Raw genomic sequence first — 17,540 nt, 5'->3', positions numbered from 1 at the left:
AACATTTATTTTGTGTGACTGATATGCTGTAAACAGGGTGAATTTAGATCATGATTTTGAATGTAAGTCAATGACGCCCTCTGCCAGTTGGGGATACCAAGATGGCTGCTCAAACTCTGCGCTGGCTTCACCTCACGCTGTTACGTTACAGAAAAATAATCAACACCTGTGGAACATTTTTCAACCAATCAGAATAAAGCATTCAACAGACCCATGGTATCCTGTATCCTATATATATTTTTTGCGGTGTATGTTTGAAGTTGACTCTTTATTTTTAGATTCTCAAAGCACACTGAGTTAAGTCACATCAAAGAAAGTGTCTTTTATCTTTTAATGTTTTGAACTGACTCTTATCCTGCTCGCTGTGGTGGTCAGGGTGAGATTGGCAGAGAGATGTATATCATCAAAGCTGGAGAGGTGCAGGTGGTAGGAGGGCCTGATGGGAAGACTGTGTTTGTGACTTTAAGAGCTGGCTCTGTGTTTGGGGAAATCAGGTGAGTGACCCAAATACTTAAATACATACTTCAGTATACTGCACAGTTTGGAATATGTGGTTAGCTAGCATTGCACTTGTTACCTCAAACACATACTGTATTTAAAACTAACTCATGTGTTTAATGTTCTTCAGTTTGCTTGCGGGTGGTGGTGGAAACAGACGAACGGCTAATGTAAAAGCCCACGGTTTTGCTAACCTCTTCATCCTGGATAAGAAGGACCTTGCGGAAATCTTAGTGCACTACCCCGAATCTGAGAAGCTTCTGCGCAAGAAGGCCAAGTGAGGGGATTGGAGCTCAAATCTGCACCAAGAGCCCCCAAAATCCTTTCATACACAAACACACACACAGTCTAATGCAGTGGCCTGATTGAGCCGCTGATAGCTCTGTATCACACTCACAGATCTCCTTAGTACTAGCAATTGTTAAATATCTATTTCTCTGTGCCATTCTGCTGTTATCCTCATATTACTCGTTCTCTGTATCCTTTTTTTTTTTTTTCGTTTCGGTGCTTTTTAATTATCAGGGAAACATAGAGGATTGGTTAAGCACCCTTGTTTAATGTGTTTTGTGTGTGTGTCCTTCCGTAGAAAGATGCTGACCAAAGACAAGAAACCCACAGAAGAAAAGGTTAAGGATACAGGCGAGGTCATCCCTCCACGGCCAGAGACCCCTAAACTCTTCAAAGCTGCCTTGGAGGTTGCCAAAGGACAGACATTCACCAAGCTGAAGGAGACTTATAAAGGGGCATCTCTGGAGGTACTTTACATAACAAATGAAAAATGTACACTTCATAAGTTTCCAAAAAATGCTGTCATAAATGTTAAAATAAATGTTAGCCATGCTATTTACAGTAGCTAGCCATGTATAAACTCTTCAACAGTTTAAAGCTGCAATTTGTAATTTGCCTCCCTGTCGCCATCTCTGTTTGAAATATTTTATCGCAGGTTACTTTACGCAACGTTAATAATGCAACCCCTTTTATTAACCATGGGAGACGGTTAACTCTTAATATCAACTACAGCGCCCCCATACAGCAACGTTTATAATGCAGAGCATTTTATTAACAATGGGTGACGGTTAATGCTTTATATCAATTATAGCGCCCCCTTACAGAAACGTTTATAATGCAAAGCGTTTTATTAACCATGGGAGACAGTTAACCCTTTATATCAATGATAGCGTCCCCTTACAGCAATGCTAATACTGCAGCGCATTTTCTTAACAAGTGGAGACGGTTAACCCTTTATATCAATTATAGCGCCCCCTTACAGCAAGGTTTATAATGCAGTGCATTTTATTAACCATTTGAGATGGTTAACCCTTTATATCAATTATAGCGCCCCTTTTCAGCAATGATAATAATACAGAGCGTTTTATTAAACATTTGAGATGGTTAACCATTCATATCAATTATAGCGCCCCCTTACAGCAAGGTTTATAATACAGAGCGTTTAATTAACCATGGGAGATGGTTAACCCTTTATATCAATTATAGCGCCCCCTTACAGCAACGTTTATAATGCAGAGAGTTTTATTAACCATGGGAGATGGTTAACCCTTTATATCAATTATAGCGCCCCTTTACAGCAATGATAATAATACAGAGCGTTTTATTAACCATTTGAGATGGTTAACCATTCATATCAATTGTAGCACCCCCTTACAGCAAGGTTTGTAATGCAGCGCATTTTGTAAACAATGGGAGATGGTTAACCCTTTATATCAATTATAGCGCCCCCTTAAAGCAAGGTTTATAATGCAGAGCGTTTTATTAACCATTTGAGATGGTTAACCCTTTATATCAATTATAGGGCCCTTTACAGCAATGATAATAATACAGAGCGTTTTATTAACCATTTGAGATGGTTAACCCTTTATATCAATTATAGCGCCCCCTTACAGCAAGGTTTATAATGCAGAGCGTTTTATTAACCATTTGAGATGGTTAACCCTTTATATCAATTATAGCGCCCCCTTACAGCAAGGTTTATAATGCAGAGCGTTTTATTAACCATTTGAGATGGTTAACCATTCATATCAATTATAGCGCCCCCTTACAGCAAGGTTTATAATACAGAGCGTTTAATTAACCATGGGAGATGGTTAACCCTTTATATTAATCATAGCGCCCCTTTACAGCAAGGTTTATAATGCAGAGCGTTTTATTAACCATTTGAGATAGTTAACCCTTTAAATCAATTATAGCGCCCCTTTACAGCAACGCTAATAATGCAGCGCATTTTATTAACAATGTGAGCCAGTTAACCCTTTATATCAACTACAGTATCTCCTTACAGCAATGCTAATAATGCAGCACATTTTGTTAACAAGTGGAGACGGTTAACCCGTTATATCAATTATAGCGCCCCCTTACAGCAAGGTTTATAATGCAGAGCGTTTTATTAACCATTTGAGATGGTTAACCCTTTATATCAATTATAGCGCCCCCTTACAGCAACGTTTATAATGCAGAACATTTTATTAACAATGGGATGATGGTTAACGCTTTATATCAATTATAGCGCCCTCTTACAGCAACGTTAATAATGCAGCGCATTTTATTAACAATGGGAGATGGTTAACCCTTTATATCAATGATAGTGTCCCCTTACAGCAACGTAAATAATGCAGCGCATTTTATTAACAATGGGAGATGGTTAACCCTTTATATCAATTATATCGCCCCCTTACAGCAACGTGAATAATGAAGAACGTTTTTACCATGGGAGACGGTTAACCCTTTATATCAATTATAGCGCCCCCTTACAGCAACGTTTATAATGCAGAGTGTTTTATTAACCATGGGAGACGGTTAACCCTTTATATTAATTATAGCGCCCCCTTACAGCAATGTTAATAATGCAACGCAAGTTTTGCATTCACTTGCATCCTTAGGGTATGTTTAAGGCCATTGTTTTGTTTCTCACAACACCTCACCATCAGCTCTAAAAACACCAATCTTTTTTAATCTTTCTCTCAGCCATCCACTCCTGCTTATGGCAGCACTGCCACAGGTCCAATTCCTCCTCCCTCCCCTATCCACCGACGTTCACCGATTCCTCGTTTTCATGTGCCAGATGAAGATGACATGGTATCAGAGACGACAGACAGCACCGTGATTATCCGCATGACTCCACGTGTTGAGGGAGAGGAGATCCTCTCTGTGGAAGTCAGCCCAGCGGAGACAGTACAGCGGGGAGAGGAAGAACCAGGAAAAACTGAAAAGAAGTGAGAGTAAGGAAGAGGGCGAGAAATGGAGGGAAATGGTAGCAAGCCTAAGGCCCATTTATGCAACCCTCATGTTCTTATTTTCTATCTGCCCCAAGTTTTTCACCATTTGGGCTACATGTGAACCTTTGGGGAACATTTTAGGCATCTCTAGCTTTTATCGTAAAAAGTTCTAGTTCCTAGAAGTTCTCCAAATGTTCTGCCATCTCGGATACTCCATTATTGCTGTTTGAATAATAAATGAAAAGGTGATTTGAATTTCTAAGCCAAAAACGTTCCCCTATGGTTAGACAAACAGAGACTGTAGTTCCACTTCAAACTCACACCACTTATTTGAGGCATGGTTGCTCTGTCTAGATGCTCAAACAAACTGAATAATGTTGAAAGCTACACAGAGGAAGTATATTTAGTCTACTGTAAATAGTTTATAGTTGTCTTTGCATGTTAAAATGGGATTGTATTTTAACATTTAAACTGCTTCATCAATTGGGATCCTAAAATCAGATTAAGCCTTTGAAAGATGTGTAATGGAAAGTAACTCTGACTATATTCCACAACACAGGCTGAACAAACTCCAAGACTGCTGCGTCAGTGTCCTGTTTTTACATTAGTGGAATCCCTCTTTACACAATCTTATGTACCCACGAGCACTTTTATTTTGCAGTGCAACTGCTTACTGTACAATGTCCATGTGTCCTTGGTCAGGCATATTTGTTTATTAGTTGCACTTTGTTATTGTTGGAGGAGCTTTGGTTTTGCAATGAAGTGTTGCACTCCTTTCTCACGTGAAGAGAATTTTATGCATTGTTATAAAATCAAGTAGTGTTATATGTCTTTCATATATTGCTTCTAGGGAGCTGCACAAATTTGTTAAGACCACTAAAACATTCTGCAATGATTTGTGAAAGTACATGATTTAATATGTGATGAAAGTATGTGAATGCATGCTCCTCCTATCTAATCTACTGTGAAGGGCCCTTACCTCACATGGCTCATTTGATAGCCTTCTGATATGTCCAGACAATACTAATCAATTAGCAATGATTTTGACTGTTTCCAGGTCAGTTCATGCTGAACTACCAGTGTGAATGTGCTTCAAATAATCTATAAATGGAAAGTTACACATACATTTAGCTGCAGTGAGTGGAAAATACACCACAATGCTTTCATCATTCAGGTCAGGCTGCAATTATTTCTTCAGAAGATAAATAGATAAAGGGTTAGAAAATGTGTGGAAATATGTAGGAACAGTAATCTCAAGGAGACCCCATGAGATTCCCTATCCAGATATACTTTGGGACCCACCAATAAAAATTTGTCCCATGGTTACACAATAACCCGGTATGTAAAAATGAATGGAATTAAAGTAAAAAAAAATCTTTTTTGCATACTGAATGTGATACAGTGCATGGACAGACATATGTACTGACAGAAACGGCACAGGAAGAACAAGGAAGTTTTCATTGTCCCTTTCTTGCTCCAAAAGACCAGAAGCAGGAAATATGAAAAGGCGGTAATCTAGGAGACAATGCTGGGTTTACTAAGTGACTGCTGAGTGTAGCCTACACCTTAAAGCGGCATGCATGGATTTTTAGGCTTGTGCTAGTCAGTTAAGTACATTAATAAACACTTGACTGTAACTCAATCATGATGAGCCATAATGACACTCAAGCATTACAATGAGTTCTTATGTAAGAATCCTGTATATTTTGTGACTCAGATGTTTCCATGGTTTCCATGTTTTTTGTGTGTGTACGATGGCCACAATAATTTTAAAGATAATCACTTAATATTATTTAAAGCACTTTTGAGTGCTGTGGGCTATTTTGTGAAAAGAATTATGAATTGGTAGCCTTAGCCTATTAATGTTTATTGATATAGCATACAGTAAGTGTACACGTTTGAAAACATATATGCTTTCATAGTTTGCATTATTTCCTAAATCAAAGCTTGATCAAAGCAAATCGTTTAGACTACTAAATCCCACTGTAAATGGGTTATCTGCAGCAAACTTCATATGAGTCACTTTTAAAACAGGTTAAATAAATAAAATTTGTCCGTTTTTGGAATTACATTTTCTGAATAAAAGAGATTTACTTATAGCAACGGCCCCAGTGTGTTGTTTTTATAAAAGTCTTGAGAAAGAATGAAAAGTGTTCCTAATGGCATGGGAAATGCTTTTTTTCTTGTAGGAAACGGGGCGCTTGCGTCACTGCAGTCAGCTGTGTGCGCGCGCGTCTCGTGCTGACTGTTTCTCAGCCGGGTTTTTCTTAACTTGACGAGAACGTTCAACGCTTTAAACTGTCACAAGTAACGATGCTTTTTTCCAAATAAGCACACGACAGAGTCAAATTAAAGCAGAAATAAAGGATTTTAAGGAGGAAACGGCGTGCAGAGGAAGGAGTTTGGCGTGCTGGCCTGAGACGTAAGCACATTCTTTCACTTATTTATCAAACGCGCCTTCATAATACTGCTTCTGTTTTACATTTATCTGCGGCAGATTCCATACATATGCTGTCTTGTAAGTTTAAGTATTTAATGGTAACGTTAAATAAAAATGCCAGAATTATTGAAGGTAGTAACGTTAGCCAATGTCGTATTTTTCTCCTGGTGTCTGTCAGTGAAAGAATCGTGAAACTATTTGAAAATTATCAGGTGCAGGGTAAAGAGAAATGTGTATTTTTTTGCCTAATCTATTCTGTATCATGTATAATTCTCCGAAGCATTAAATACATATGTTTCATCTGCTTGTGTTTTCTCGAAAGTAACGTTACGCTTTCTATTAAGACTACTTTTTATTGAACTACGTCAGTTTGCTTCTATCACATGTAGACAGTTATTTATGTTAACTGTTAGGCGTGTTTTACTGGTAAATCCCAGATTCTTGTTGTATCACAGTCTGGGTGTGCCCAGCGGATGTTGTATGAATATATCTCCTATCAGTCATCATGTCACTGGTGGTTTGGACTCCAGTTGTGGTTTCGACTGGCTTCACAGGGTCATTATGTTTCTAGTGCTGCTTTAACTTCTCTGGTTAAACAGTGGCTGAAGTCGCTTCTTGATACATTTTGAAAAGAGCGCTGTGGTTGTTTGTGCTAAAGTTCATTTACGCGCTCATGCGCGCAACAGACGCAGTAGGAACGCGGTCTATAACTTTATATGGCACTTTCACACAGCGCGTGCCCTTGCGTTAAAGGGATAGTTCACACAAAAATGAAAATTCTGTCATATTTGTTCTCATACTCATGTTGTTCTAAATCTGTATGAATTTTTTTTCTGATGAACACAAAAGAAGATATTTTGATAAATGATGGTAAGCACACAGCTGAGCTGATTGTGACCATTGACTTCCATAGTAAGAAAATACAATAGAATTCGATGGGTACCATCAACTGTGTGATTACCATGACTATCTTCTTTTTCATCATTAATTTTCACAATACTTCCATAATATTTGTTTTCCTACTATGGTAGTCAATGATTATGGTAACTGTGTGCGCTTACCATTATTTATCAAAATATCTTCTTTTGTGTTCATTAGAATAAAAAAACTCATAAAGGTTTAGCATAACATTAAGGTGAATAAATAATGCAGAATTTTGGATGAACTATCCCTCTAAGTTGAACTATTTTGCCAACTGTTTGGTCTATGATCACATGCGGCACCTTGCGTCGCGTCTTGGGTTTTCCTGTGCCTACCCTTCATAGTAAATTATAGTAAACATCAATGGTTGCTATAATAAAAATGGGCTCTCACTAAATGTGTTTCGAGTCTGTTTACATGATGATAGTGTAGTTTATGTAGCCCTATTACTTTAAAACATTAATGTGGTTTAGGGTCAGGGTAAAATGTGGTGTCCAAAATTAGGGATGCACCGATACCACTTTTTTGGAATACGAGTACTTGCATTTCAGTACTTGCCGATACCGAGTACTTAATAAAAAACATGATTTAAATTTACAGGTAACAGCTTTAGTCATATAATTTTACAAAAAAACAAGGGACTAGTTTTTCAGTTTGTTGTAAACTCTGCCTCTTCGGACAACACAAGAGGCATTAACCCCTTACACGCCGCTCAAACATAGACATTTCTCAGACCGTGGTATCGACCCCTGGTATCGGGGGACTTTTAACGAGTATGAGTACTTTAAAAAATGTGTAATCGAGGCCGATACCAATATCGGTGCATCCCTATCCAAAATTATTAGAACACCTGACAAATCTGTGAAAATATTTACTTTTTTGCCTCCGGTACTGTTTTATCCACTTTTAACTTTAATATTTGGTCTTTTACAGCAATTACAGCAGCAATACATCTCTCTGCCATAGTGCCACAGTTTTTTTTCCTCAGAACTTCATCAGTTATATAATACTATGCCTTCTGCAACTTAAACCAAAGGGTTTCCTTTAAATGTACAAGTGCAGTTTATTCTCCAACTCGCCCCAAATTTGATCAATGGGGTTAAGGTTTGGACTTTGAGGGCACCAGATTGGAAAATGACCAAAATCTCCTTATGATGGCCACCACTGTATTAACAAAGTCACCTTTATGCTCCGTAAACAACAGAAAAGAGCAATCATAACAAGATTTATGTTGTATCAATCTTGATTTTACATGAAATCAAGTTTTGGAGGCAAAAGGGTCAATATTTTCAGATCTGTCAGGCAGGTCAACTGCATGTTTCTGTAAATTCGAACTGCTCTTAATTCGTACTCTACCGGCAGACTTGAAAAACCAAGTATTTAGACTCAAACGCCATATTATATAATATATAATATACTACAATACCAACCTTTTAATTCACAGAAATGTCTGTTAACTGTCTATTAGAAATTAATTGCATTCAGCTCAGTTGATTTTCGTTTTGTCACTCTTGTTGTGACAGATGGGATTGAAACTGAATCCATTAACACGTTGGGCCGCCTCGTCCGGTTCTTTTATCCCTATATGCCCTAAAGTACATTCCTTACAAGTCAATTATTTACTGTGTATGTGTGTGTGTGTGTGTGTGTTTAGGTGTATACACTTGTTGTCTTGTGCAAATTAAGCTAACCTGTGTATCCTTTGTAAGGGGAGTGAAACTTATAAATTAGACAGCCTAACAAGTGATATGAACATCAGAATGTCAGGTTAAAGTGTCAGACAGCCAGATTTCCCTGCTTACATGTCATAAAGCTATCCATTAATAATACATAATTTGTATTAGAATTTTATAAAAATGTAATTACTTAAATAATTTCTTAAATCACAAATATTTATGTTAATCACGTTTATTTTGCTTAAAGATATAGTTTTTTTTTCAGTATTTAATCTCAATATTTCTATATATAGTATAACTTATTAATTTTATGTTAACTAATTGTGCTAACAACCAAACTCCCCAGGAAAAGGATTCCAGTCAGACTAAGTCACCATGTCACACCCTGTACTTCATACAGGCTTAGTGACTTCTTCATAAACAATATTTTACGATGTTACATAATTGTCTTAAATGAAACCAGTCACTATCCTCTATGTGAGAAACCAGCCCAAACCAGTAGATGGTGCTGTGGTCTTCTTGTGTCAGTCTTCTGTCTGTTATGTATGACTTTGACTGTGACATTCATATGCTTTTGTTGTGGGTTCGGGTGTGAGTTTGTCTAAATGAATAGAAGCAGCTATGGAAATTCATTATACTAATGTATATTTGCGTCACATAGTCGAAATAGATTATCATGATTGTTCTTTGGCCACCTTTGAAAAAGACTAAAATGCTTGCAAGGTTGTAAGTTCTCTTTTGCCTTTATCCTTGAATCCTCTGGCAATATCCGGGCAGAAACTTTGCTGACTGCTTCTGTAAAGGGAACATGTGTAAAACAGATGTCTGACAGCCAAAACATATCTGTCTGACCACGTGCATTTAGGTATATGGCTCAGTGGAGACTCTGACTCATTCATGAAGCAACAGCTTATAAGGATGGACCAAACCTGTGTTATGACTTTTTATAAAGTTTAAACAGATCCTTACTCTTCTGCCCTGAGTTATAAACGCCTGTATTTTGCGAAAAAAGAAACCAGTTCCCTGAATAACAACATGCATACATGATTTTTCTTTGACAGAATGAAGAAAAAGTATGGTTGAGGTAATGCATCATATGTAAGTGGAAATTAAGCCTATAATTTAGTGGTTTCCCACCCTTTTTGTTACTCTGTAATTTCTTCCTAAAATAGAGCACAAACTGAACGCATTGTCTGACAGATAAGCTACAGATTCATTTCTCTGTCAAGTCTTTTTTATTTTTACTTTTTTTGTTTATTTTTTATTTTTTCATTTATCCGCCCACTGTCTCTTTACATTAAAGGTCTGAATGTGGTGGCAGATGTTATTTTCCCAATCCCAACCTTCACTTTGCTGAAACGAAGAGCTATGTATTTCTGCACTAAGCTGCTTAACTGAGGTGGTCATGTCTGGCTTAGCCGCTTAACTAGAGACCTACCTGTATGTCACCTTTAAATGTCGATCTGTGTAAGTTTAAATGACATAGGGACAGTTGGCCAAAAGTAATTGTAAAACTGACTAAATAAAACAAAGTGTGTTATTATTATTATTATAATTATTATTATTATTATTTCTTTGTATGTGCTATTTATCATGTAGTTTCAAATAGGTTGGTTTTGGTCAAAAGGAAAAGTTTGCCTGTAGTTAAACAGTAATCTTTTGGTGTCTGTATCGCTTACCTTGTTTGCTGTACCTTGGCCAGATAGTATTGTCAAGTCTTATCAGGATCATTGGGATCATTTACTAACTCCGACTTATATTGACTTTATTTATTTGCTATACAGTATTTGTAATTCCTGAGAATTGAGTCATCATCAGCAATAGAGCTTGTGTTTATTTACTCATTATACTGTATTATTTAATGCTATCATGGCCTGTGCATTTCTGTGCATTGCACACATAATAGCAAATCAGAAAAATACTTTTTCAATTTATTTTGCACAGGGAAATTAAAAATGTAAAAAAAGAACTTGCAAAACTGACGTTTTCTAGCTACAGCTTAGTCGAACTTATAAACAAGCTATGTAAACTGCACTTTGGAGCGGTTTCCAGGACAGGGTTTAGGCTAATCCAGGACTAGTCCTTATTAATAATAGGTCACTTATAAAGTTTTTACAAACATACCTTATAAAAAACACTACAGGTGTGCATCTTGACATTTTTTTTTTTAAATATGATCATTTTCCAGCTCCCCTAGAGTTAAACATTTGATTTTTACTGTTTTGTCAGCTGATCTCCGGATCTTGCGGTACCATTTTTAGCATAGCTTATAATCCATTGAATCTGATTAGACCATTAGCATTGCCCTCAAAAATAACCAAAGAGTTTTGATATTTTTCGTATTTAAAACTTGACTCTTTTTAGTTACATTGTGTACTAAGACCGAAGGAAAATTAAAAGTTGCAATTTTCTAAGCCAATATGGCTATACTGTACTCTAATTCTGGTGCAATAATCAAGGATTTTTGTCTTAGTAGATGATGTAACTACTAGGGCTGTCAAAATGGCTGAACAAGTACATTCGAAATTCGTCCTTGAAAAATAATAAAATTCGAATTATATTCGAATTATAAAGACCTACTTTATCTTGGAGAAAATACTCCTAAAAGCCCACAAGAGGGCGCAGCACAAAGCCCCAATAATATAAACAAATCATGCACAGTATATTTTTGGTTAAAACGAATGTTATAAACACTAATAAATTAAAGATAATTTCTTAAATTCATATGCAAAGGAACAAAAGTGCACATAGATATCTGGAAGTGCAAAATGCCTCAACAGCCAGCGTGTGTAGGCTATTAACACAAACATAGTCAAGAAACATATCCATGTATAAATTTACAAATTATTTTATGTACCATTAAATTAAAAAAAAAATGTACAGAGCCTCAGTCAATACAGAACACAACGGTGTCTTAATGAAATCAAAATTAACCAGTATATTTGTGCACCTGTAAATGTACAAAACGAATGCCATACATAGACAATGCATATTAATATAGGCCATTTTATATAATATATAAGTAGATAAATTTACGTGTTTCTAATAAAGTATAAAAACGAATGAATCTTTATTTAAGACAAAATAAGTGGGAAAGATCATTAGTCATTTAAATTTTGTCAAGCTTAAACGCTATTCACAACAATTTATATTATATTTTGTTGGTTCCTTTGTTGAAAATATGTAGAAATATATGCGAGTAATAAAGTACAGAACAGAAATGTTTAACTTACGCGCAGAGTGAAGCCGTTAATAAAGCAGACTCTCCGTAATTAATAGAGGACGTGCTGAAAAAGTCGAGTTGGCAGATGATCATCATGTTTATATTTCACACAGATAATGTTGATGAAAAACTTGCATATCACATGTCCAGGTGAAAGTCAAGTTTCCAGTCAGTTATAAAAATAAAGCCACAGCGGCGTTACATTGCAACTCTCTCATATGCGGTGTGGACTCTGTAGATGCACATATGGTTTTAATGTTGCTAAACAAGCAGCTGTATTATGGCACTCGTGTTGATCAGTTATTTTAAACTTTAAAACGGCATTTAAAAGCAGACGACACTAATTCTGTCATCTCAGCTAGTTTCACTTTGCGGTTGAATTCCAGTTGATGCTCCAAAAACCAAAGCAGCATCACACAGCCCTTTTAATATGTATTCTGTCCGACTCGTAATCCCCACTGTCTTTTCTTGCTATTTTTCAAATGAATAACGCTGGCTTGCTCCGCATAGTTGGCTGAGCCGCTCTGTATAACAATCCGCATCAGTTACGTCATCATCACGTTGCGTGAGCTTCCTGACACATGTAAAATTCGAATGCAAAGTTTTATAATTTTTTTTTACATTCGACGAATATTCGAAATCCGAATTAAAATTTGACAGCCCTAGTACTACAGAAGAGTCAAGTTTTAAACTGGAAAAATATCTAAACTCTTTAGTTATTTTTAGCGTGATGCTAATGGTCTAATCAGATTCAATGGATTGTGCTAAGCTATGCTAAAAATGGTATCGCAGATCCGGAGATCAGCTGAATGGATTCCAAAACTGTAAAAATCAAATGGGGAACTCTAGGGGAGCTGGAAAAAGCCTATTTTCAAAAAAAGTGGAGTGTCCCTTTAAGGCAAAACAATGTCAACAAAATATGTTAAAATTAAACAGGACAAGGTGTTATTAAATTAAAGCAGCTCAAACATGCATTTTAGTCTGAGACTATGATAAGCCCTGTACAAAAAACCGCCCCTGTATGTTAGCTGTATGACAAAATGTTAAATGCTCTTTTTTTTGTAAGTTGTTTTGGATAAAAGTGTCTGCTGAATAAAAAAATGTAAATGTTTAAATAATTTACATAGTGGTTGTTTCTGTTTCAAGACATAGGCTGAAAAGTACATAATAGCTGATAAGTATATATTTTATCCGGTGTTTAAAAGGCACATATTATGCTAAATTCACTTACTGTATACAAGGTGTTTGGCCATAAATGTGTGTTGGCAGTGTGTGAACACAACAACCCTACAATGAAAAAAATCCACCCTTTCTTTCTTTTTAAGCCTCAGTTGACATACTGTTTTTTATTCTCTTGTTAATGTGAGGTCACACTGATAAAGCTCCGCCCCTGGCCACTGACTGACATTCCTGCATTACTGTCTCAGACTGTATTCACAGGAATCAGATCTATTTTAACTGAAAAAGCTCTGTCTCTTTTGGTAAGAAAGTGAGGAGCCGTAGCTCATTTGGATTTAAAGGTACAGACATGGAAAAGGCACTTTTTTCGCTCCCACCTAAATGGATATTTAGATATTAAAAACGATTTTAAACTGAAACTTCACAGACACATTCTGGGCACACTTAAACTTATTACATCTTGTAATAATGGGCATATATTTCCTTTAAGAAAGTCTGTATATACAGTATATAATAATTTTAATTATACTGTATATCTTTTAAATGAGTATTTTATTGATGGTGCTTGACATTGAATTAACAATACTTCTTTCAATGAGCTTGTCCCAGTGCATTATGGGATTGCTTCTACATGATGGGTACAAAAGGCAATGATTTGGCCAAAAGATCATAAGGGCCTCTTTGTTTTGAACAGGCTTCATGTCTGGTGTGGGTTTATTATGCTTTTAAGAAGCTCATTAGGTTTTGGATGACAGCCATTGTGAAGGTTTATAAAGAAATATTTGTTTACATTGCTTTATGATATTTGGGGCCGTATTCACAAAGCATTTTATCTTATCACTAAGAGTACTCCTAAATCGCACTAAAAGATTTTAGCTAGGAGTTTTCTCTTAAAAGTTATTCACAACGCCTTTCAGACCTACTTTTAGTAAGGAAAAATGATAACTCCTAAACTAAGAGTGAGTCTTCGTTGCTACGGATGACGTCAATTCTCATGCACGAGCTGCCTCGCAATGACCACGGTGATTGGTTGTTAGATGACAGGGCTGTCATGCGGAACACAGACGCACCAAATCATGGAATTACAATATCGAAATATGTCTGTGTCCTATACAAAATAATAATAATAGTAATGCCTTCGAAATGCATATATTAAAGAAAAGTCGTGAATTAAATTAAATTAAATCATACAAATGAAAACCGCCAATTGCCTAATAATAAAACGACATTGCATTAACACTTGCTTGATTAATGTACATCCTATTAGCCTAAATAGACTACTTAAAGCAAGGAAATGTTGCCCATATTTATGAAGCCTGCCTAATGTAATAAATGATGGTGGAACTCGCCAAAACGAAAAAGAAAGCCCAAATGTATGCAGGATCAGTAACTTACTGCTGCTGGCCCAGTTGGTGCTGGAAAAAAGAAACGTAATAAAAGGGAAATTCGGCACTGAGATATCAAGCAAAACTAAGCGTGAGACATGCGAGAAAGTGATGCGCGGGTCAATGTACAAAACAACTGGCACCCGACCAACGTTTTCAACCAACCCGCCAGCAACTCGGACCGCAAAAAATAAAAAATAAATAGTGTACCCGACCCGCTCCCTGGCCAGCATTTTTTTTTAAGTAGTAATTGTTTAATAGTTAATTGCCATCTTTATTTCAAACGACCCGACCGAACGCGACCCGAATCATAAAAAATATTTTTGGATGACTCGTGACCGCGGGTGACCGCATGCATCCGCTCATTTCGGATCAACCCGCGCATCACTGGGGAGAGGATTTGTTGCAGATCAATGCAACATTCCCGCTTATGTCGCGGACCCCGGACGAATGCGAGAGGCGGTGGTATATGCATTACAATCGCAGTAGAGGGTTGAGATTGCAGCCTTTAAACAGACTAGCATGGCAACAGGTATGCCTATAATATTAAATATTTAATATCATTATTGTTTCATGTAATTCTAAAAAACTTCCTGCTTGTCATGAATGTAATGAATTATGAAACAAATGTCATAAACAATATGCTTACATTAAAGTGTGCTTTTAAGTGTTATGTGCATTTTGAGTTGGTGAAATTGTCCATGTTAAGGAGGATCAGCACCTAAGGCATTTTAAGATCCTTTGTGAATAGGTCTTAGTGAGTTAGGAGTCCTCTCGACTTCTTTTAAGCTGTCCCAGACTTAGGTGCTACTTTTAGGGCTAAAATGCTTCGTGAATTACTTTTAGTGAAAAAAATTAGGAGTCCTAAAGTTAGGAGTGACACGCCCAGTATTTTTAGGAGTTGCTCCTAAATTCGCCAGTTAGGAGCTACTTTTAGCCTTAAAATTCTTTGTGAATACGGCCCCTGGCATTCTGCCTTATTTATTTTAAAGTTTGAGGTTTGATTTTATTTTATACACGTTATTATTAGGTAGGGCACACAGACAGTTTATGTTTGGATTGATGTAAGTGGATGGTAAAGTGGTGGATATTTTTGTGTCATGTCATCCTGGTTAGCAAGTTTTTATCTTTTTTAGCAAGTCAGTTTTATCTACTGTAAGAACTGGTGGTGCCATATTTGTTATGTTTTTATGGTTTCCTATATCTGTGAAGAATATTGCAGCCCCTATCTTTTATAACCTTTATCTGATTCAGCCAGATAAGATTTTCAGACAAATTTCACTTGTTCCTCAAAATGAAAAGCGAAAACATTCTCCTGCATTTCCATACTACACTGTAAAAAAAATCCGTAGAAATTTCAATGTTATTGCAGCTGGGTTGCCGGTAATTTACCGTAGATTTACATTTATGTTATTTACTGGCAAGAGTTTGTTCAAAGTTAAATAAATTTTAAATATTAACAAGTCTTTATCTTTACAGAATAAAACTATACAATAACAGCCTCATGCAAAGCATTCTGGGAACCAGAAATCATCATCAACCTTTTTCTGTTTTTTGCTTCAGATTTTGTTTCCCAGAATGTTTTGCTTGATGCTGTTTTTTTGTTTTTACTCTGTAAAGACAAAGACTTGTAAATGTTTAATGTTCATTTAACTTTGAACAAAATATTGCCAGTAAATAACATACATTTAAATCTACGGTAAATTACCGGCAACCCAGCTGCAATTTCTACGGAATTTTTTTACAGTGTAGCTTGAGATGATAATGGGAGTAAAATGAGCATTTCAGTGAAAAAGTGAAAAATAAGAATGATGAGATGATAAAAAATCATTGTAGTCTACCTAGAAATTAATATTCCATTTAAAAAATGTAAGTAAGGGATAGTGTATAGGCAGCCGGTTGTAATTGCAAAAATAAAATGGTTTAATGAATTAATCCAACAAAGCATTTTTTTGAATTGCCGAGATTAAGCCGATTTGAAGTATTTGATAAATATAATACACGCCGAAAGCATTCGCTCAATATCATTATCTCATTTTTCACAGAGGTGGCATTTAGCAGCTTTTGCACCTGAGCTCTTCAAATATATATTTTGATTTATGTCGAATTATGAATTATGCTCCACATAATAAAACACTAAAAGTATATTCAAGTCATTGTGTTAATAACCTTTTGAGTACCTAATATATCCGGACATACAACATTATCATCATATTATGGATCTGTTTATACTGTAGGATAATCTGTTGATAATTTTTTTGCTGTGCTACTTGGCTAGAACAGAAAAGGAACAGAAAGGCTTGTTGTCTTTCTGTGGGCTGAAGTATGTGACCTAGACCCTGAACCAGAACATAGTCTTTTGTCTGTCAACACCCAATCAGAGAACGTGATTGCTTCAGTTCTCTAAAAGAAAGTATGTGAGGCATCACCATGTGAATTCAGCTCTTGTGATTGACTTTATCCTTCACCTCCTGCTGTATGTGGGACATAAACAGGCATGCAAGACGCATTGGCAAAGAGGTCATCTCACTATGACAACCACCAATCACGAACAAGCGTGACCACAGCGGCGCTTTTAAAATGTTGTTTTTGAGTCGCTTTTCATTTATTTGCATAGATGCAAACGCAGTTGTTACATCATCAGCTAAGAGATGGTTGTGCTTAAATCTGCATCACAGTGACAGATGGACGACATGAGAACAGGGCGGGCGAGTAGAGACTAAAGGGTTTCTTTCTGTGGAGGTACACGTTTCACCCATAGCACACGAACGGACGGGCTGTGAACCTTTGGAGTTTGCCCCGCGTTACATATAACTGACGAGGACCATCAACAGGAATTATGAAAGAGGGAGTGGCCTGACCTGAGAATTTTACCATATCATCAAGCGACTCTCATTCAATAATAAAACAATAAGTGATGCAAGAAGAGGAGATTTGTTCGATATCGGAGATAACAGCTATGTTTGAATGAATAATAATTTATTTGCA

The 17,540-nt window shown here is 36.5% G+C and overlaps 2 protein-coding genes across 2 annotated transcripts in view; both read left to right on the top strand.

Moving 5' to 3' along the window:
* The window catches only part of cngb1a (cyclic nucleotide gated channel subunit beta 1a), a 35,674-nt gene extending 30,730 nt beyond the window's left edge, over nucleotides 1-4,944 (top strand). The window contains exons 34-37 of the mRNA XM_073815664.1: nucleotides 376-494; nucleotides 629-775; nucleotides 1,085-1,253; nucleotides 3,478-4,944. Coding sequence (XP_073671765.1) covers nucleotides 376-494; nucleotides 629-775; nucleotides 1,085-1,253; nucleotides 3,478-3,729 — 687 coding nt within the window. The 3' untranslated portion in view covers nucleotides 3,730-4,944. The remainder of the gene's footprint in view (nucleotides 1-375; nucleotides 495-628; nucleotides 776-1,084; nucleotides 1,254-3,477) is intronic.
* Nucleotides 4,945-5,941: 997 nt separating this feature from the next.
* The window catches only part of kifc3 (kinesin family member C3), a 47,186-nt gene continuing 35,587 nt past the window's right edge, over nucleotides 5,942-17,540 (top strand). The window contains exon 1 of the mRNA XM_065260450.2: nucleotides 5,942-6,150. The gene's annotated coding sequence lies outside the window, so the exon portion shown is untranslated. The remainder of the gene's footprint in view (nucleotides 6,151-17,540) is intronic.

The sequence above is a fragment of the Paramisgurnus dabryanus genome, chromosome 9 (assembly GCF_030506205.2).
Source record: "Paramisgurnus dabryanus chromosome 9, PD_genome_1.1, whole genome shotgun sequence".
Classification (NCBI taxonomy): domain Eukaryota; kingdom Metazoa; phylum Chordata; class Actinopteri; order Cypriniformes; family Cobitidae; genus Paramisgurnus; species Paramisgurnus dabryanus.
This window is presented reverse-complemented; position numbering and strand designations above follow the sequence as displayed.